The sequence below is a fragment of the Neoarius graeffei genome, chromosome 2 (genome assembly GCF_027579695.1).
Source record: "Neoarius graeffei isolate fNeoGra1 chromosome 2, fNeoGra1.pri, whole genome shotgun sequence".
Classification (NCBI taxonomy): domain Eukaryota; kingdom Metazoa; phylum Chordata; class Actinopteri; order Siluriformes; family Ariidae; genus Neoarius; species Neoarius graeffei.
In genome coordinates this window covers 113794321-113816307 of record NC_083570.1, presented here as the reverse complement: position 1 = coordinate 113816307, position 21987 = coordinate 113794321, and the positions used below count along the sequence as shown (strand labels likewise).

Genomic DNA, 21987 nt, shown 5'->3' with positions numbered 1-21987 from the left:
TCCGAGTCCAGTCTCGAGTCCCCAGTGTTCAGTCCGAGTCAACTCCACTATTGATCCGAGTCATGTCCGAGAACAAGACTCCAGCCGCACCATTTGATGGTGGCTGTTGCTGCGTTTATCTGAAAGCGTCTCTGCTACTGTGTTGGATTAATGTTACTGCCTGACTGCCCCATTTTAGTTAATAAGCTACAGATAAAAAAAAAAAAAATCTTGTTCATCGCTCAGCAAGCTCCGCCCACTATCAACAGGGCAAATAACATGAGAGAGGATTAACACTAGCTAGTTCATCACTCAGCAAGCAAGCCCTGCTATCAACAGGGCAATGAACATAGCATGTCACTTCCTTCTCTGGGTGGAGTCTTGCCAAATGACGATTGAAGTTCGAAGTTGTCCCCGTCGTCTCCTTGATAGTTCTTCTACAGTACATATGGAACACACAGCAGTGCATTTTTTTTCCCACTGCACGAGAAGTCTGTATAAGCAAAGCGGACAATCCTAGGGGCGTCTCTCCAGACATTTTAGCGCCATTAACGTTAGTTTGTTCCTGAACATGACGTATGAACAGGTGAATGTGCATTCTCTTGCACGAAAATAGTATAAAAATTAATGTAGATATAAAAATCTTATGGTGGCACGGTGGTGTAGTGGTTAGCGCTGTTGCCTCACAGCAAGAAGGTCCTGGGTTCGAGGGCCTTTCTGTGCGGAGTTTGCATGTTCTCCCCACGTCCGCGTGGGTTTCCTCCGGGTGCTCCGGTTTCCCCCACAGTCCAAAGACATGCAGGTTAGGTTAACTGGTGACTCTAAATTGACTGTAGGTGTGAATGTGAGTGTGAATGGTTGTCTATGTGTCAGCCCTGTGATGACCTGGCGACTTGTCCAGGGTGTACCCCGCCTTTCACCCGTAGTCAGCTGGGATAGGCTCCAGCTTGCCTGCGACCCTGTAGAACAGGATAAAGTGGCTACAGATAATGAGATGAGATGAGATGAGATGGGACAAAAAAATAAAGAAAAAATCCAAGTCCTCATCTCCAATTTACGAGTCTGAATGCAGTTAATACACGAGTCCAAGTCATCAGTGCTCAAGTCCAAGTCAAGTCACGAGTCCTTAAAATTAGGTCAAGAGTCGGACTTGAGTACTACAAACCTGGTTTTGATGTTTGATGTGAACATGACCTTAAGCTCTTGACCTGTATCTGTCTGATCATATGCACCATGCTGTTGCCACATGACTGAATGAATGTGTAATTGTTCCGATTAAAGTAGTGCATGAGTGCGCTAAATAAGAATGCAATAAAGCTTACAGATAAGTTCAGATGACGTGAATGACTGTTTGTGACCATGAGAAAACAAGCTGTTATTGAGACACCAAGAAATTGATCTTGATGGCCAGGTCATGATGGGAAGAATTTATTCTGACTGCTGCAAATTCTCAGACAGGAACAATCTTCTTTTCATGTTTTATTCTTTTTCTTTCTCTCCACACATTTTTCTCTTCACACCTGCAGAAAGAAGAGCAATGTCAGGTGCTTCAAACACTGACTTTTCACCAAGGTAAAAAGAAAGAAAGTCAGAGGAGACGAATGAATGCACCGTTCGTCCTTCAGGCTGAACAGCGGTATTTGTCAGGCAGGCTGTCAAGCGTGTCCGGTGTGAGTGTAGACATGTGACACACCTTTTGTTTACTCTGATTTGAGCGCTTTAACCCTGAGTGGCTGTCAGGGGGCTTCGACATGGAGGGCAAACACTGTGCTCATTTTTCCTCCTGTCTCTTCCATCCTCTGACATTTTTTCCATCAAGCTGATGAAGGAAACCAGCTACAGAAATAAATATCGCTGTTGAACTAAAGCAGGTGGATTTCATTTTTATTATTGTTAAAGCTTCCACATTATTAAAGTGTCGGAAGTACTTTAGCCTTTTGAAACATACAGTAAATATTGCCTTTTCTTTTTGTTGAGAAGTTCTTGAAAAGTGCTTAGATTAAAGAATAGTACTTGACTTGATATCAGTGGATTGAATGTGGAAATAATTCATGAAGCCTGGAATTTAAGTCCAATATATTTAATTCAGCCTGGCTGGAAAATGAGGCACTGTTCAGTTAATGACAGCTCTTTTATTATCGATGGAAAGAAGAAAAATAATGCATTAAAAATGGTTGTAATTTCATTTTAGGGCTGTGAGAGAGAAATAAAATGGGCCTCGGATCACTGATAGACTGAATACATTGGGGATTCCTGCCAGTGCTGTAAACCAGCTCAATCTAATGCTTTAAAACTCAAGAGTTAAAAAGATACCGACTTTGGAATATTCTGGAAAAGGAAATGGAAAGTGATGATCTGCACATGATTTGACTTTTTTAACAGACGAGCAAACAGTAGCCAGGTTTGTACAGTGCCTTGAAAAAGTATTCATACCCCTTGAACTTTTTCACATTTTTCCACCTTACAACCACGAACTTAAAAGTTTTTTATTGAGATTTTATGTGATAGACCAACACAGAGTAGCACATAATTGTGAAGTGAAATGAAAATGATAAATGGTCTTCAACATTTTAAACAAATAAAAATCTGAAAAATGTGGTGTGCATTAATATTCAGCCCCCTGTACTCTGATACCTCTAAATACAATCCAGTGCAATCAATTGCCTTCAGAAGTCATCTAATTAGTTAATAGAGTCCTACTGTGTGTAATTTACTCTCAGCATAAATACACTTGTTCTGTGAAGGCCTCAGTGGTTTGTTAGAGAACACTGAAGAACAAACAGCATCATGAAGACCAAAGAACTCACCAGACAGGTCAGGGATAAAGTTCTGGAGAAGTTTAAAGCAGGGTTAGGTTATAAAAAAATATCCCAAGCTCTGAACATCTCAAGAAGCACTGTTCAGTCCATCATTCAAAAATGGAAAAAGTATGGCACAACTGCAAACCTACCAAGACATGGCCGTCCACCTAAACTGACAGAGCGAGCAAGGAGAGCACTGGTCAGAGAAGCAGCCAAGAGGCCCATGATCACTCTGGAGGAGCTGCAGAAATCCACAGCTCAGGTGGGAGAATCTGTGCACAGGACAACTATAAGTCGTACACTCCACAAATCTGGCCTTTTTGGAAGAGTGGCAAGAAGAAAGCCATTGTTGAAAGACAGGCATAAGAAGCCATGTAGAGGACACAGCAAACATGTGGAAGAAGGTGCTTTGGTCAGATGAGACCAAAGTTGAACTTTTTGGCCTAAATGCAAAGCGCTATGTGTGGCAGAAAACTAACACTGCTCATCACCCTGCACACACCATCCCCACTGTGAAACATGGTGGTGGCAGCATGGGGATGCTTTTCTTCAGCAGGGACAGGGAAGCTGGTCAGAGTTGATGGGAAGATGGATGGAGCTAAATACAGGGCAATCCTGGAAGAAAACCTGTTGGAGGCTGCAAAAGACTTTAGACTGGGAAGGAGATTCACCTTCCAGCAAGACAATGACCCTAAACATACAGCCAGAGCAACAGTGGAATGGTTTAGATCAAAGAATATTCATGTGTTAGAATGGCCCAGTCAAAGTCCAGACCTAAATCCCATTGAGCATCTGTGGCAAGACTTGAAAATTGCTGTTCACAAACGCTCTCCATCCAATCTGGCTGAGCTTGAGCTATTTTGCAAAGAAGAATGGGCAAAAATTTCAGTGTCTAGATGTGCAAAGCTGGTAGAGACATACCACAAAAGACTTGCAGCTGTAATTGCAGCAAAAGGTGGCTCTACAAAGTATTGACACAGGAGGGCTGAATACTAATGCACACCACATTTTTCAGATTTTTATTTGTTTAAAATGTTGAAGACCATTTATCATTTTCATTTAACTTCACAATTATGTGCTACTCTGTGTTGGTCTATCACATAAAATCTCAATAAAAAACTTTTAAGTTCGTGGTTGTAAGGTGGAAAAATGTGAAAAAGTTCAAGGGGTATGAATACTTTTTCAAGGCACTGTAGTTGTTAATTATTTTGTTGCTGGTTTTACTTCCATCAAGTTTGTTGGAGGTGGTTATGTTTTTGCCTCTGTTTGTTTGTCTGTTCCCAACGTAACTCAAAAAGTAGTGAACAGATTTGGATGAAATTTGGTGGAAACGTGAGCCATGGGCCAAGGAACAATTCTTTAGATTTTGATGCGAATCCAGTTATGTAACATACCAGATCCAGGATTTGTTTGTCTTTTCCCAACATAACTCAAAAAGTAGTGAATGGATTTAGATGAAATTATGTGGACAGCTTTAGTATTATCCTAGGTTCAAGTGATTTTGAATTTGATAATATGTGGCTTGACTGAGGTATGCACTCTACTCTACTGAGTGCCCTTCTAGTTGGTTATGTTTTCGACTCCATTTTTTTGTCTTTTCCCAACATAACTCAAAAAGTAGTTGTTACGTTTCCGGACTCACCCTCTGTCTGCCTCAACCCTCAGGACTCCAGTTCCCATAATCCCCCTCACACACCAGTCACTACCATGTGCACGCTGTCACCCAATCTGGAACCACTTCCTAGGAGTGGTTCACCTGAGTTCTAATCACAGTCACCTGTACCTTTTTGTTTATATCTGGATTTATACCCCTTTGTCTGTTTTGTTCTTTGCACAGTATTGCCTTCACTTTTCGTAAACTTACTGAGTGTTATTGTACTGATTGTTTACCTGTGTATGACCCTTTTTGGCTTCTGTTTTTTTTTCCCGTTTTGCCTAGCCCTTGTGTTTTGATTGCCCATTTCTCTTGATTCCCGGTTTCTTGATCCTCGCCTGTTTTCTGATTACGATTTGCCTAGCCCTTGTGTTTAGATTGCCCGTATCTCCTGATTCCCGGTTCTTTGACTGTTTTCTGACCATGATTTGTCTAGCCCTTGTTATTGTTTTGGATCTCTCGGTATTGACCTGGCCTGGCTTTTGCACACTGTTTTTGATTACCCTTTTCTCATTAAAACTTTGAGTTCATTTTTAATCCGCGAGCGTCTGGTCTGTCACAGCCGCGTTACAGTAGTGAACGGATTTGGATGAAATTTGGTCGAAAGGTGAGCCATGGGCCAAGGAACAATTGATTAGATTTTGATGCAAATCCAGATTTTTAATATATCAGATTCAGGATTTTTTTTGCCTATTCCCAACATAACTCAAAAAGTAATTAACATATTTGGATGAAGTTTGGTGAACAACTTTAGTGTTATTCATAGTTCAAGTGAGTTGATTTTGAAGTTGATAATATGCGGCTTGGTGGAGGTGTGAACTTTACTGAGTGTCCTTCTAGTTGGTTATTTTTTCACCTCATTTTTTTTTGTCTTTTCCCAATGTAACTGAAAAAGTAGTGAACAGATTTGGATGAAATTTGGGGGAAAGGTGAGCCATGGGCCAAGGAACAATTCTTTAGATTTTGATGCAAATCCAGATATGTAACATATCGGATCCAGGATTTGTTTGTCTTTTCCCAACATAACTCAAAAAGTAGTGAATGGATTTGGATGAAATTAGGTGGACAGATTTATTATCTAAGGTTCAAGTGATTTGATTTTGATGTTGATAATATGTGGCTTGACTGAGGTATGCACTCTACTATACCAAGTATCCTTCTAGTTGTTGTTGTTGTTTCCATCAAGTTTACATCAAGAACATAATATACAGCTGAAAGTCATTTTTAAAGACCCATTAGACCAAAACAATAACCACTGTCAATGTGGCAGAACATTCAAGAGACTTTCCAATAATCACAACTTTTGAATGAAACACCAAGCTGATGTGACATGCAAGTCAGTGTTTACTTTGTGTGTAAAAATAAATAAATAAATGGTTTATTTAACAGAACTCAGTGCTGTTACAAGAAAACAATCACCAATATGGTGGTGTGATGAAGTGTAACTGTTTCTACTACGTAGCTGATTATTTTCTTGTTACAGTACGTCCCTGAAGTGTGTTATTCTTCTTAAAACCATTGCAATGAAGTATTAAAGGGAAGTTTGTTTGAAAGTAGAGAATCTCTGTGAGAATGTTGAGAATTATACCTAGCCAAGCTGTAGTTGAGCTCCATTTTACACTTGATGGTAAAGGACCTTTTTAAGTGGCTTGTATAGTGTCTTGCAAAAGTATTCATCCCCCTTGGTGTTCCTCCTGTTTTGTTGCATTACAAGCTGGAATTAAAATGGATTGTTGGGGGATTAGCACCATTTGATGTACACAACATGCCCCCCACTTTAAAGGTGAACATTGTTGTTTTATTGTGACACAAACAATAATTAAGATGAAAAAACAGAAATCTGGAGTGTGCTTAGGTATTCACCCCCACCTCCCCCAAAAGTCAATACTTTGCAGAGCCACCTCTTTCTGCAATTACAGCTGCAAGTCTCTTGGAGTGTGTCTCTATTAGCTTAGCACATCTAGCCACTGGGATTTTTGCCCATTCCTCAAAGCAAAACTGCTCCAACTCCTTCAAGTTAGATGGGTTGCGTTGGTGTACAGCAATCTTCAAGTTATGCCACAGATTCTTAACTGGATTGAGGTCTGGGCTTTGATTAGGCCATTCTAAGACATTAAAAAGTTTCTCTTTAAACCACTCCTGTGTAGCTTTAGAAATATGTTTAGGGTCATTGTCCTGATGGAACGTGAACCTTCATCCCAGTCTCAAACCTCTGGCCGACTCAAATAGGTTTTCCTCCAGACATGCCCTGTATTTAGTGCCATCCATATTTCCTTCAGTCCTGACCAGCTTTCCTGTCCCTGCAGATGAAAAATATCCCCACAGCATGATGCTGCCACCACCATGCTTCACTGTAGGAATGGTGTTCTCAGGGTGATGGGAAGTGTTGGGTTTGTGCCACACATGGCATTTCCCATGATGGCCAAAAAGTTCACTTTTTGTCTCATTTGACCAGAGAATCTTCTTCCATGTGTTTGAGGAGTCTGCCACATGCTCTTGGGCAAACTCTAAATGTGTTTTTTTTTTTTCCTTTAAGCAATGGCTTTTTTCTGGCCACTCTTCCATAAAGCCCCACATTGTAGAATGTACGGCTTAAAGTGGTCCTATGGACAGATACTCCCATCTCCGCTGTGGATCTTTGCAGCTCCTTCAGTGTTATCTTTGGTGTCTTTGTTGCATATCTGATTAATGCCCTCCTTGCCCGGTTTGTGAGTTTTGGTTGGTGGCCTTCTCTTGTGAGGTTTGTAGTGGTACTATATTCTTTCCATTTTGCTAGAATGGATTTAATGGTGCTCTGTGGGATATTCAAAGTTTGGAATATTTTTTATAACCCAACCCTGATCTATACTTCTCCACAACTTTGTCTCTGACCTGTTTGGAGGCTCCTTGGTTTTCATGTTGCTTGCTTAGTAGCATTGCAGAGTCAGGGTCCTTCCAGAACAGGTTGATTTTATGCAGACATCATGTGACAGATCATGTGACACTTTGATTGCACATAGGTGGATCTTAATCAATTAATTATGTGACTTATGAAGTGAATTGGTTGGACCAGCTCTTACTTAGGGGTTTCATACGAAAGGGGGTGAATACCTATGCACACTCCAGATTTCTGTTTATTCATCTTAATTATTGTTTGTGTCACAATAAAACAACAATTTGCACCTTTAAAGTGGTCGGCATGTTGTGTAAATCAAATGGTGCTAACCCTCCAAAAATCCATTTTAATTCCAGCTTGTAATGCAACAAAACAGGACAAACACCAAGGGGGATGAATATTTTTGCAAGGCACTGTAAGTAGTTTGTAAGTAATTATATCAACTCAGTGACTGCAACCTTGGTTTATTATCTGATGTATCAGGTTTTTTTTTTTCTTTCCCTCCAGGATTCCTTCAATTTGGTTTTGAGTTACTGAGGTTGGGATTAAAGCTGTTCTTTTCACGTGACTCATAACTATAAGAACTCAATAATAATATCATATCTTTGATAGTTGTGATTTCCTAAAAGCAAAATCACAAATCCCTTGGCTGTGCATCACAGACCCCATTGCATTTGGTTTTGTATTCATTGTCAGTTAATTGGGATCAAGGTTAGTGGTTGTGGACCCTTGCCTGAGAACAACTGAAAATCTAGGCTCAACATCTAACTCGTAAGTTCTGCATTTTCTGGAATTTTATGCTAAGGTCAATCTCGGCTGGATACTGATCACCTGGTTTCTTTCTGCTATCGTTGTTGGACTGAGATGATGTTCAATTAACTAAAGTAATCTTTATGAATCTGGAGGACACAACAAAATAAGAGTCGATGTCCCAGCTCTCAGCTCTCGCTTCTTTAAGAGCTCTTTCTCATGAAGCTTGACCTAGAATCCATCCCTTGACACAATATTCTGGCCAATCCTTGGCCCACATTATCAGCTAACTTCTTTGACTTTGTCGCAGAAGACTCACAATAGCTAGCTACATTTTTCTAACCAAGATCTTAAATTCGGATTAGCTGTTGTATGTTATGTGTGGAGAAGGAACTTTTTTTAAAGGTTCTCTGTAAAACCCTGCAAGAAATGGTCCAAAATCCAGCCCAGTGAGAAAGTATGCGGGACACTTTGACGTGTGGTCTCTGGATCTGAAAGAGACCTTTTTAAACTGAAAATCATGTCGGGTTCCTTTTGGCATCCTCTCAAAAGTGTGTCTTGTTTCAGCGCACCTGTTCTTGGCAGGTTACGCGAAGTGCTCGAGTCGGTTCCTCTTTCCTCTGGCTCTCTGAGGAGCTGGAAGTGAAATTCGAGGAGTTAATGGACCATCTTGCCCCAGCCTCCCTCTCTCCCTCCTCCTCTCTGTCCAAACTACATTCCTTTTCATCTGACCAGCTTTATAAATTTTAACTTCTCCAATCTGAATCGTAGAGTCCTTCTTCCCTTAAGTGATGTTATCAGACACTGATACACGCATTCGTATGCGGGACAGAATTCCCTGCAGATTTCCAAAGCACTTCTGCATGCACTTCCGAGCTGTAAATATGTCCTTAATGTGTTGTGACTACAGGACAGTAATGCGGCTCTGTTACAAACCCATCAAACATGAGATCTGGTAGCTGTGGGACGCCTCCAACACAGATGTTTGTGAGAGTCTGATAGTTAGCATCAGCGTCCCTCCAGGATGCAGACTCAGTGCACTTGCTGAGAACACTGTAAACATGCTGGAGGCTTGTACATTACTTTAGCAGATGTGTTTGTAGCCATTTATTACTGTTTAATGTGGTTTTATTACAGTATATTTTGCTTCCCTCTGGAAATATTTCCATTAACAGACTTTATTTCAAGAATATGTTGATTTTACTACCAAATACAAGAGTGATGTCCATGTTATCTTTTGGAGGATTTCTGATTTTTCTTTTTTTTTTTCCATTTTATTCTGACCTGAAGTAATAATTGAAGTGGGCGGGGCCACATTTCAGGTAACCCCAGCTACAGATCAGCCTCAGGGACTTTTCCATCATTACTGCCGTGTCTGGCTCGATCATTATGGATCTACATCCTGATATTTATAAAGCTGCATTATGATAGAAATAAAATGATCAGAAGTTTTAATGAGGAAGTGAAATATTGGTTACAATTAACCAGATAACGTTTAATATATAGATTTATGCACTGCCTAAAAGTGGAGCTCCAATCTGTTGCTGGGTTGTAGAATTTTCTTCTATCATAGCCAGCCTCAGGGCGGCATGGTGGTGTAGTGGTTAGCACAGTCGCCTCACAGCAAGAAGGTTCCGAGTTTGAACCCAGCAGCTGGCGAGGGCCTTTCTGTGTGGAGTTTGCATGTTCTCCCCATGTCTGCATGGGTTTCCTCTGGGTGCTCCAGTTTCCCCCACAATCCAAAGACATGCAGTTAGGTTGACGTGGGGCGGCCTTGGGCTGAGGTGCCCTTGAGCAAGGTACCGAACCCCTGACTGCTCCCTGGGTGTTCTGGTGTGGCTGCTCACTGCTCTGTGTGTGTGTTCACTGCTTCAGATGGGTTAAATGCAGAGGATGAATTTCACTGTGCTTGAAATGTGTATGTGACAAAAAAAAGGTTTCTTCTTCTTGTTTTATTTCTTTATCGGCTAACACTGGCCACTAGGCGGTGTTAGGATTGGTAATTACTAACACTGGCCACTAGGTGGTGTGTATGACTGGTAATTACTAACACTGGCCACTTGGCGGTGTTTAGGACTGGTAATTACTAACACTGGCCACTTGGCGGTGTTTAGGACTGGTAATTACTAACACTGGCCACTAGGCGGTGTGTATGACTGGTAATTACTAACATTGGCCACTAGGTGGTGTGTATGACTGGTAATTACTAACACTGACCACTAGGTAATGTGGTGTGTATGACTGGTAATTACTAACACTGACCACTAGGTGGTGTGTATGACTGGTAATTATAACATTGGTATGGTGGAAGGCACGCACAGGACCGAAACCATCAGAAAACAACTCGATGTGTTTCTTTATGTACCCACATGCTATGCCTATGGGGCCCGCACAGGAGCTCCGCTATAAGTGTATAGACATACCGGCTGCATGGTCATGTGACTGAGTAGTAAATGAGAACAATGTGCATGGCAACGCCCCTTAGACGAAGAGCTTATAATAAAGTTTTTTTAAAAATCAGTTTGAATTTAAATGAGGTATATGTGTGTGTGTGTGTAGTACGTATCATACTTTCTAGCATTGTTAAATCCTTTTTTATTTTTACAATAATTTCCCAAGAGAACGTGGTACAATTAGTTTCACCAGGTCGTAGTGCTAGTTAGCTGGTTAGTTTATATCTTTTGTGTGTAGCGTCTCCTTGCAGCGTCTTCCCTCCGCTAATTAAACCCTGTTGAAAGCACCACTGAAAGGATGTGAACATGAAAACTAAAATAATGGTGTGAACGGTTTGATATGAAGCACATTGTGACGGCATCATATGAGCCCACAACATCTTTGTTCCAGATTCTGGAAAAGCGAGGCATCAGGATGTACGAGAGCAGTGTGTTCATGTACAGTGGGTCAGGAGCAGAGACGGTGTTTGATTTCATCCCCCTGGCGCAGGAATCGTTACACGAGCCGTCCTTCACTGCTGGAACCTGAAATGAGACGAGCAGCGAAGCGTGGAGCTGGGACACTCGCTTTAACTAGAACACAAAGACACAGACACAGAATGATGGCATGAGAGAGAGAAAGAGAGAGAGAGAGAGAGAGGGATGAATAACTGTCTTTTATCTTTCAGGAACAGCATATGGTTTTGAGTAAATGATAATCGTGTGTTTTTGGAGAGGAGATCATGAGGTGGCTACTGAAGCTGAGGAGCTTTAACTCCTATATAGAGGATATGATACGGTTACACGAAGATATGAAGTTTATCTTCGAGTGGTGAATGAATATATTTACGAGTGAGTGAAGCGAATGAGTGAAAAATATTTTTCAACACGAGAAGATAAACTTTGTATCTTCGCACCACCATGTAATGTTCTTTTATATTATATGGACACATCCACAAAAAATACACAAGTTAATGAAAATAATTTTTATTTTGAGGCGGCACGGTGGTGTAGTGGTTAGTGCTGTCGCCTCACAGCAAGAAGGTCCTGGGTTCGAGCCCCGTGGCCGGCGAGGGCCTTTCTGTGTGGAGTTTGCATGTTCTCCCCGTGTCCGCGTGGGTTTCCTCCAGGTGCTCCGGTTTCCCCCACAGTCCAAAGACATGCAGGTTAGGTTAACTGGTGACTCTAAATTGACCGTAGGTGTGAGTGTGAATGGTTGTCTGTGTCTATGTGTCAGCCCTGTGATGACCTGGCGACTTGTCCAGGGTGTACCCCGCCTTTCGCCCGTAGTCAGCTGGGATAGGCTCCAGCTTGCCTGCGACCCTGTAGAACAGGATAAAGTGGCTAGAGATAATGAGATGAGATGAGACTGTGTTTTGGGGAGCATTGAATATGGTTTATGATATTGCATGGTTGTCAAGACCACACAACGTCATACATCGGAGCTGATGCGAATATCCAATGAGAGACTTTTCTGCTGCACACAAGCATTTCTTTGTTCGCTGAGAAAGAGAAAAGATGAGGCTAATCCAATGCTACTGCTAGGATTAGCTATGCTATAATTAAGCACTAAATAAATAAACTGAAAACTGAAAGGCGACCAAAACTTCATTATATATTCTTCACATGTATTTTCAAGAGAAAAACATATCAACTGACATAAAAAAAACTGGAAAAGAGACAAGTAGGAGCGACTGTGACAGTTTATAAACAAACATGGCCACCAGGTTTGCTTCGTTAAATATGGAAGATTTTGAGAGAATTTTGGCTGCCAGGTCGCTCTGTTGTGTGTAGCTGTCTATGTGGATTTTAAAAGTAACTCAGTAAATGACACAGGGAAATTAATACTTAAGTCTGAGTGAAAAATATTGTAGCGAGTGGGCAGCATGGAAGAAGAGTCTGGGGACAGAAATCTTAGTTTCTCGGTCGTTAGCCTGTGCTACTTGTTCTCGATAGATAGCACTGGCTTGACTGCTTTATTAGCATTCGCTAACACTACAGATGAACGCTACACCAGCTGGAAGGTGAGAATGCTGATATCAAGAGAGTGTGCATGTAAAATGCTAATAATATTGGCTGTTTTTTTTTTGTGGTCTATCAGATATATTCCATTCAGCTACTCGTCTTGGACTCATTCAGTATCATGCTAGGTGAATGGAATATATCTGATATACCACTCAGCGTCAGCCAATATTATTTAAATATGTCACTCAGAGCCGCGATGTGTTTCGTATGAAAAATGTGAGTTTTTCAACATGAGAAGATAAACTTCATATCTTCAAGCCAACATGTGATTTTCTTTTTATTATATTGACACATTCACAAACAAAAAGTCCCCAAATTTATCAAAACAATTTATCGATTTCCTCACGAGTGACCTATAGAGATTTATGCCATGGTTTTGGTTCTCCGTGTCCTGGATGGAGCTCATATGAAAAATACGAGTGGCGTATTTCCTAGTAAAACACTTGTGTCTATATAATATTACAAATTATGTAACTAAATAAATTTGTTTGAAATTATTTCTGGGGCATATGTTAGCCAACTAGCTAACTAACCAACTAGCTAACTCTTTGGTTTAGTTACATGTTGTGCTGATGTCACTTGTTACTGTAAATGCTCTGCTAAAAGGTTGTTTGACGCGAACGTCCTTAGAAGACGCCTTCATTCAACAACAACAACAACAATGCAGCATCCTTCTGTCTAGACCACGCCCCCAGTATGACTCTCACCAAGACTGTTTGCGAAGTAACACTTGGTGTATGTTTATGAGACTTACCAAGCCTTGCATATTGTCTCTTGCTTTTCTGGTTTTTGACCTTACATTGTTGCTACATTTTTGCATTTATGTCTCTTTTTAATGAAAAGCTAACCTGTGCTGTAATCCGTCTCTGACTCTGTCACTTGATAAGTTGGCAAACTGCTGTGTTATAAGAGGAATAAAACTCCTCAGGACATGCTGTTATAGCAAAAGAATAGTAGCAATAGCTCGGCTCCATCACACCACCCCCTGTAAATTGTTATCGATGTATATTGATGATATAATGAGAGTTTTAATTACGGTGGTGTATAATGTAAAGACATGGGCTGGATCAGTGCGCCAGGATGTTCTGTAGCTGTGAAATAAGCAGTAGCGTTTGAGAGACTGAAGCTTCGAGACGCCCCATGGCTCATGTTTCCTCGATCGCTCGCTGACAGACTCGTTCTGTCTCCGCTACCAGAAATAACCCTGAGAGATACCTATCAGATGCAATTAGAAGCACGTCCAATTAAATTACAGCGTGACTGGGAGAGCTTATTTCACAGCTGAGCGAGCAGCTAAAACAGAGTCAGCGTGACTGACACCTGGCAAACGCAAAGAACCATTATTTCAGCTCATCTAACGGCCAAACGCACGCTGATCTACATCTATTGTCTGGTAATTGTGTTCGCCGACTTACTGTCTGATTCCTGTTTCTGACTGATGAACTGACTCACTCTCCTGTCTCCGTCTGTCTCTATTTCTGTCCCTCTCCATTTCAGAAATTGAAAAGATTCAGAAAGGTGAAGAGAAAGAGGACGAGAAGTTCATCGACGTCGTAATAAACAAGAACATGAAACTGGGTCAGAAAGTGCTGATACCTGTCAAACAGTTTCCCAAAGTGAGTACCACTGTCTCCTGCTGTATTTATTTATGCATGAAAGGAAATATATAAATAAATAATCAAACATTTTATGGAGTGTGAAATTGTGATTATGCTTTCCTTTTCTTTATTTTTTTGCCTGAAGCTCTACTTTAAAAGTGATTCAGATGATAAAATACTTAAGGGACTGGTGTAAATGATGGTACTGAGCCACACACTGTGACTCCTGAGAAGGCGTGTGGTTTACATGCTGAACTGGTGGTGATAAGCTTCCTACGCTAATAAATTTAGTAAACATTTTATGAGTGTAAAAGTTTGAAGACCTTCTGCTTCCAAGAACATTCAATCTCCCAGGTGTTCTGGATGACCTCTGAAGGTTTTAACATGACGCTTTAGACATTCCTGCTTGTGCTGTGTTGTACTGAACAGGTCTGCTCTCTGAGTCGGCAGTTTGAGTGATCTTTCATTCAGCTGATGAGTCTTCTTGGAGTTAGTTGACTCTTTGACTTAACTCTTTCAGTCATCTTTGATTTGGCTTGAGGTGACTCTTCGAATCAGCTCTTTGACTTCAAGTTTGATTTGTCTTTAAGTCTATTCTTATAGTTATCTTTGAATTGGCTTTTTGAGTCTACCTCATGTTTGAGTTGTATTTGATTCATGTTTGAGACGGCTCTTTGAATCATTGTTGAAGCAGTGTGTGGCAGCGGGGGCGTGGTCAAGCGCCGGTCTGTGACAGGAGGGCAGAGTCAGGGAAGGTAAGTAGCAGAATCACTACACCTGAGAGCAATTAAACTGTGTTTGTGTGTCTTCCCAGTGACCGCGCCCTACTTAAGGAGGGAGAGCGAGAGCAGAGGGACTCTCTCCCGAACCAGACGGCTGATGTGTGTGCGTATGTGTGAGAGTGTTTAAGCTGAAAAGCTGAATAAAAAGAGTTTTGTGAACTCAGTTCTGGCTTGCCGTCTTCTGTGCTCCGCCCATACATAGGAACTGCCACAGTGGTGCCGAAACCCGGGATCTGGAGCACAGAACGCTGAACCGCCCCATGGAGTCTTCCCCGTTCGCCGACCTGGTCCACGCCCTCACCACGGCCCAGCAAAGCCAGCACCAGGCGCTCGTCACGCTCCGTAAGGAGCAGGAGCAGCGCTTCGAGGCCCTGGTGTTGGCCCAGCAAGAGGACCGACAGGCGTTCCGGCACCTCCTCGTGTCGGCGGGGACAATCGACGCTTCCACCGCGGGCCCGTCCCCCCTCACCCTGACAAAGATGGGCCCGCAGGATGACCCCGAGGCTTTCATCACGCTCTTTGAGCAAGTCACGGAGACCTCGGGGTGGCTGATGGATCAGCGCGCGGTGTGCCTCCTCCCCCTGCTAACGGGGGAGGCACAGCTGGCCGCGCTACAGCTCCCCGCCGACCGCCGGCTGGCCTACACAGACCTTCGCCGGGCCATCCTCCAGCGTGTGGGGCGCACCGCCGAACAGCAGCGCCAGCGCTTCCGTGCTCTGCGCTTGGAGGAAGTCGGCTGCCCGTTCGCGTTTGGCCAGCATCTCCGGGATGCCTGCTGGCGGTGGCTGAGGGCCAACAACTGCGACGCCGAGGAGATCGTCGATCAGGTGGTGCTGGAGCAGTTCATCGCGCGCTTGCCCACAGGAACCGCGGAGTGGGTCCAGTGCCACCGCCCGGCGTCGCTGGATCAGGCCATCGAGCTGGCGGAGGACCATTTGGCGGCTGTTCCGGCGGCAGGACAGCAGACAGTCTCTTCTCTTCTCTCCTCTTCTCTCTCTCTCTCCCCCTCCTTCTGTGTCCCGTCCTCACCCCATTCCCCCACTGCGGAGGCGGGGGCCGGCACCACCCCAGCCGGCCCGCCGCACCTGCGGTGCCCTCTTGTTTCGCCCTTGAGTGTCTGTCTCTCCCCCCCCCTCAGGTGAGTGAGCCCCAGAACACCGGTGCAGAGGGGAAGCCCAGGCCGGTTTGCTGGCGCTGCGGGGAACCGGGCCACCTCCAACAGCAGTGCACGGCAAGGGAGGTGGGCGCGGTGGTTCGGATCCCCGACGCACCAGAAGCCGCCCTCGATTGGAGCGTATCGCATACCGGTGAGTATCCAAGGGTATACATATCAGGCGTTGGTGGATTCTGGTTGTAATCAGACCTCAGTTCACCAAAGCCTGGTGCAACACGAGGCATTGGGGGGTGCACAGGGGGTGAAGGTGTTGTGTGTGCACGGGGACATTTACAGCTACCCTTTGGTGTCAGTCCACATTTTTTTCCGAGGGAAAAAATTTATAGTGAAGGCGGCGGTTAATCCTTGCCTTACCCACTCTTTAATTTTGGGGACTGATTTGCCGGGATTTCAGGGTTTAATGACATGCTTAGTAGAGAGTGGGTCCTGCCATTTAACAGGGGGAGGTCCCGGTGTCGCTTTGGCGGGAGCAGCTGTCACAGAGCCGTCTACGTCATCTCCGCGTCAGAGTGAGGAGCCGCCGGCCCCTCCTCTCTCTATTGTGGAATCCCTCGCAGATTTCCCATTAGAGCAGTCACGAGACGAGACTGTGCAGCATGTGTTTGACCAAGTGAGAGTAATTGATGGTCAAACGCTCCAGCCAAACGCCACCCCGTCCTTCCCCTACTTCACGATTAAGAAGGATAGGTAATACCGAGTGACGCAGGACACTCAAACTAAAGAGTGAGTCACGCAGCTTTTAATTCCAAAGAGCCACCGGGAATTGGTATTCCAGGCGGCTCACTTTAATCCCATGGCTGGACACCTAGGGCAGGATAAGACACTAGCCCGAATAATGGCCCGATTCTATTGGCCGGGGATTTGCGGTGATGTCCGTAGGTGGTGTACGGCGTGCCGCGAATGCCAGTTAGTGAATCCAGCGGCCATTCCAAAAGCGCCTTTGCACCCTCTTCCATTAATCGAGACCCCATTTGAAAGAGTTGGGATGGATCTCGTCGGGCCATTAGATCGGTCAGCACGAGGGTACCACTTTATATTAGTTCTGGTGGACTATGCAACGCGATACCCGGAAACAGTGCCTCTGCGCAATATCTCAGCACGCAGTATTGCGGAGGCGCTCTTCCGCGTTATCTCCCGAGTTGGAATCCTGAAAGAGATTCTGACTGATCAAGGCACCACGTTTATGTCACGGACACTGCGCAAACTCTATGGGTTACTGGGGATTAAGCCGATCCGCACCAGCGTGTATCACCCACAAACGGACGGTTTAGTGGAACGGTTCAATCGCACGCTTAAGAATATAATTAAAAAAATTCGTAGGTGAGGACGCACATAATTGGGATAAGTGGCTCGAGCCCTTGCTGTTTTCAGTGCGAGAGGTCCCCCAAGCCTCCACGGGGTTCTCCCTGTTTGAATTATTATATGGGCATAAGCCGCGCGGCATTCTAGATGTGCTGCGGGAAAATTGGGAGGAGGGACCTTCACAAAGCAAAAATGAAATTCAATACGTTATGGACCTGCGTGCAAAACTCCACACCCTCACCCACCTAACCCAGGAGAATTTGCGGCAGGCCCAAGAACGGCAAGCCCGCCTGTACAACAAGGGTACGCGCCTTAGGGAGTTCACACCGGGAGATAAGATACTCGTACTGTTGCCCACGTCGAGCTCCAAATTGATCACCAAGTGGCAAGGACCCTTTGAGGTCACACGGCGAGTCGGGGACGTCGACTATGAGGTGAGGCGAACGGAAAGGGGTGGGGCGCTACAGATTTACCACCTCAATCTGCTGAAACTCTGGAATGAGGAGGTCCCCGTGGCATTGGTGTTGGTGGTTCCGGAGAAGGTGGAGCTGGGGCCAGAGGTTCAAAAAGGGGCATTGGCATCACGTACCTCTCCGGTCCCCTGTGGAGACCACCTCTCCCCAACCCAACTCACGGAGGTCGCCCAGTTGCAGACCAAGTTTTTGGATGTGTTCTTGCCCCTGCCCGGTCGCACTAACCTCATAGAGCACCACATAGAGACACCCCCGGGGGTGGTAGTGCATATCCGCCCTTACAGGCTACCCGAACACAAAAAAAAAAGTGGTTCGGGAAGAACTTGAGACCATGCTTGAAATGGGCATCGTCGAGGAGTCCCACAGTGACTGGAGCAGCCCGGTGGTCTTGGTACCCAAGGCCGACGGGTCGGTCTGTTTCTGTGTGGACTATAGAAAAGTCAAAGCGGTGTCTAAATTCAACGCGTACCCAATGCCTCCTATTGATGAGTTGCTCGATCGACTCGGCACGGCTCGCTTTTATTCGACACTGGATTTGACGAAGGGATATTGGCAGATCCCCTTGACTCCACTATCCCGAGAAAAAATGGCCTTTTCCACACCATTTGGTTTACACCAGGGGTGTTCAAATTGATCCATAAAGGGCCGTGTGGCTGCAGGTTTTCATTCCAGCCATGCAGCAGCACACCTGACTTGGCTCATTCAATCAACTGAACTGTCTTCACACAGTCAAATACTTGCAGCCACATCCACCCTTGATTAAAGGGTGGGTGTGTCAGTTGATTGAATAAGCCAAATCAGGGTGCTGCTGCATGGCTGGAATGAAAACCTGCAGCCACACGGCCCTTTATTGATCAATTTGAACACCCCTGGTATACACCAATTCGTCACACTTCCGTTTGGGCTGTTTGGGGCGCCCGCTACGTTTCAGTGGCTGATGGACAGGGTCCTCCGCCCCCACGCCACCTATGTGGCCGCCTACCTCGATGACATCATCATATATAGTAATGACTGGCCGAGGCACCTTGAACACCTAAGGGCCGTCCTTAGGTCACTGAGGCGAGCGGGTCTCACAGCCAACCTGAAGAAGTGTGCGATTGGGCAGGTGGAAGTACGGTATCTGGGCTTCTACTTGGGCAACGGGCAGGTGCGTCCCTAAATTAACAAGACCGCAGCAATTGTGGCCTGCCCGAGGCCCAAGACCAAAAAGGGGTTGAGACAGTTCCTGGGGCTGGCTGGCTATTATCGTAGATTTATACCTAATTATTCGGACGTCACCAGCCCGCTGACTGATCTGACTAAAAAGGGGGCACCAGATCCGGTCCAGTGGACAGAGCAATGCCAGCGGGCTTTTTCTGAGGTAAAGGCTGCACTGTGTGGGGGGGCCACTTTTACACTCCCCTGACTTTTCTCTCCCCTTTATGTTGCAGACCGATGCATCGGACAGAGGGCTGGGGGCGGTTTTGTCCCAGGAGGTGGAGGGGGAGGACCGCCCTGTCCTGTACATCAGCAGGAAGCTGTCGGTGCATGAGGGGCGCTACAGCACAATAGAGAAAGAGTGTCTGGCCATCAAGTGGGCGGTCCTCGCCCTCCAGTACTACCTGCTGGGGCGCCCTTTCACCCTCTGTTCGGACCACGCGCCCCTCCAGTGGCTCCACCGCATGAAGGATGCCAACGCGTGGATCACCCGTTGGTATCTGGCACTCCAACCTTTTAATTTCAAGGTGGTCCACAGGCTGGGGGCACAGATGGTCGTGGCGGACTTCCTCTCTCATCGGGGGGGTGGGGGGGGTGGTGGGAATCGGCGGCAGACCGGATGGCGACCCGGCCTGAGTTGGGCGGTGGGGGTATGTGGCAGCGGGGGCATGGTCAAGCGCCAGTCTGTGACAGGAGGGCGGAGTCAGGGAAGGTAAGTGGCAGAATCACTACACCTGAGAGCAATTAACCTGTGTTTGTGTGTCTTCCCAGTGACCGCGCCCTACTTAAGGAGAGAGAGCGAGAGCAGAGGGACTCTCTCCCGAACCAGATGGCTGATGTGTGTGCATGTGTGTGAGAGTGTTTAAGCTGAAAAGCTGAATAAAAAGAGTTTTGTGAACTCAGTTCTGGCCTGCCGTCTTCTGTGCTCCGCCCATACATAGGAACTGCCACACAGTGTTTTTTTTTTTTTTTTTTTTACTTGGCACTCAGCATTGTCTTTGAGTCATCTTTGATTTGTCTCTAAGTCGTCTTTAAATCTGCTTTTTGAATTTTCTCTTTGACTCTTTCAATTGGTTGTTTGAGTCATCATTGACTTGACTCTTTGACTTGACAATTTGAGCTGTCTCCATGAATCATCTTTGAGTTGGCTCTTCAAATTGGCTCTTTGAGTTGACTCTTTTGACTTGACACTTTGAACTGTCTGTATGAGCCATTTCTGACTTGGCTCTTCAAATTGGCCCTTTGAGTTGGCTCTTTGACTTGGCTCTTCAAATTGGCTCTTCGAGTTGTTACTTCAAGTTAGCTCTTTGACTTGGGTCTTCGAATTAGCTCTTTGAGTTGGCTCTTTTGACTTGACACTTTGACTTGGCTCTTTGAGTTGACTCTTTTGACTTGACACTTTGATTTGACAGTTTGAGCTGTCTATATGGATCATCTTTGACTGGGCTCTTTGAGTTTTCTGTATGAGTCATCTTCAACTTGACTCTTAGACTTGGCACTTCAAATTGGCTCTTTGAGTTGACTCTTTTGACTTGACACTTTGAATTGTCTGTTTGAGTCATCTTTGATTTGGCTCTTTGACTTGGCTTTTGTCTTGGCTCTTTGAGTTGTCTGTATGAGTTGACTCTGAATTGACCCACTGATTTGGCTCTTTGAGTCAGATCTTTAAGTGTAATGAGCTGTCTTTAAATATACTCTTTTAGTTATCTTTGAGTTTGATTTTTGAGTCACTCTGCATTGTCTTTGAGTCGCTTTTGACTTGCCTCTTTGAGTCATATTACCGTAAATCGGCTTTTTGAGTTTTCTCTGACTCAAAAAGTCTTTGGCTCTTTAGGTGAACTTAGAGAGCTAACGGACATATTAACTCATGAGAGCTATATTTTTTAATTATTTTTTGAGATGTAGACAGTGTCATTACAATCACGGAGTAATTTAATCAAAATGTTTCCACCATATGAGCTGGCACTGAGCCTTTTCAAAACTGAAAGAGTCGACTCTTAGGAGTGAACTGAGTCAAATTATCTGACTCACTGAAAACAGACAGAATTTCCAGCGCTATTCCCTACAACATGGCAGGAATGGCAAAGTCACTGTGTGTGTGTGTGTAAACATTCTGAACATTCAAATCATTATGACAGATTGTTATTTCAGAACCTTGCAGGAACATTATTTTCAGAATGTTACAGACTGGAATATTGTACAGAATGCTCAGAGGATTTTTTTTTTCTTATGGGGGCCTTTGGTGTGTGTGTGCATGTGTGTTCCTGCAGTATTCCCATCAGCCTCAGCGTCTCATCTCATTTGGCGTCTCTGTGTTTTCCACACCAGCACGTAATGAGATTCTTTGTTTGCTCAGATCTCTAATCTGAACATGTTGTCAGAGGGAACAGGAGAAAACACCGGAGTCCATAAACGAGTTTGAATAAAAACACACAAAAATAACAAAATAAGCAAAAGAAAGAACAGGTGCAACTGGCTGGGACTGTTCAGCACATAATCCTGTTTGTTCTTTACAGCTCTCACTTAAATGGAGAGAGAGAAGTGGAGAAATAGAGAGACAGACAGAGAGAGAGGCAGAGCAAGAGAGAAAAGAGAGAGGGGTAGAAAGAGACCCAGAGAGAGAGAAGTAGAGAAAGAGGGAGGCAGAGAGAGAGGCAGAGCAAGAGAGACAGAGACAGACAGAAGTAGAAAAAGAGGGAGACAGAGAGAGAGAGAGAGAGAGAGAGAGAGAAAGAACAGAAAGACAGAGTGCGAGAGAAAGAGAGATATTAGTCGAAAAAGAGAGAGAGAGACAGACAGACAGAGAGAGAGTCAGAGCACGAGAGAAGAGAGAGGGGGAGAAAGAGAGCAACAGAGAGAAAGACAGACATAAGGAGAGAAAGAGAGACAGAGAGAGAGCACAGAGTGAAACAGAAAGAACAGAGAGAAAAAGACATAAGCAGAGA

The 21987-nt window shown here is 44.6% G+C and overlaps 1 protein-coding gene across 1 annotated transcript in view; it reads left to right on the top strand.

Annotated features, from left to right (window-relative positions):
- khdrbs3 (KH domain containing, RNA binding, signal transduction associated 3) overlaps positions 1-21987 on the top strand; it is a 264289-nt gene that overhangs the window by 111824 nt on the left and 130478 nt on the right. Inside the window, exon 2 of the mRNA XM_060911501.1 lies at positions 14014-14132. Coding sequence (XP_060767484.1) covers positions 14014-14132 — 119 coding nt within the window. The remainder of the gene's footprint in view (positions 1-14013; positions 14133-21987) is intronic.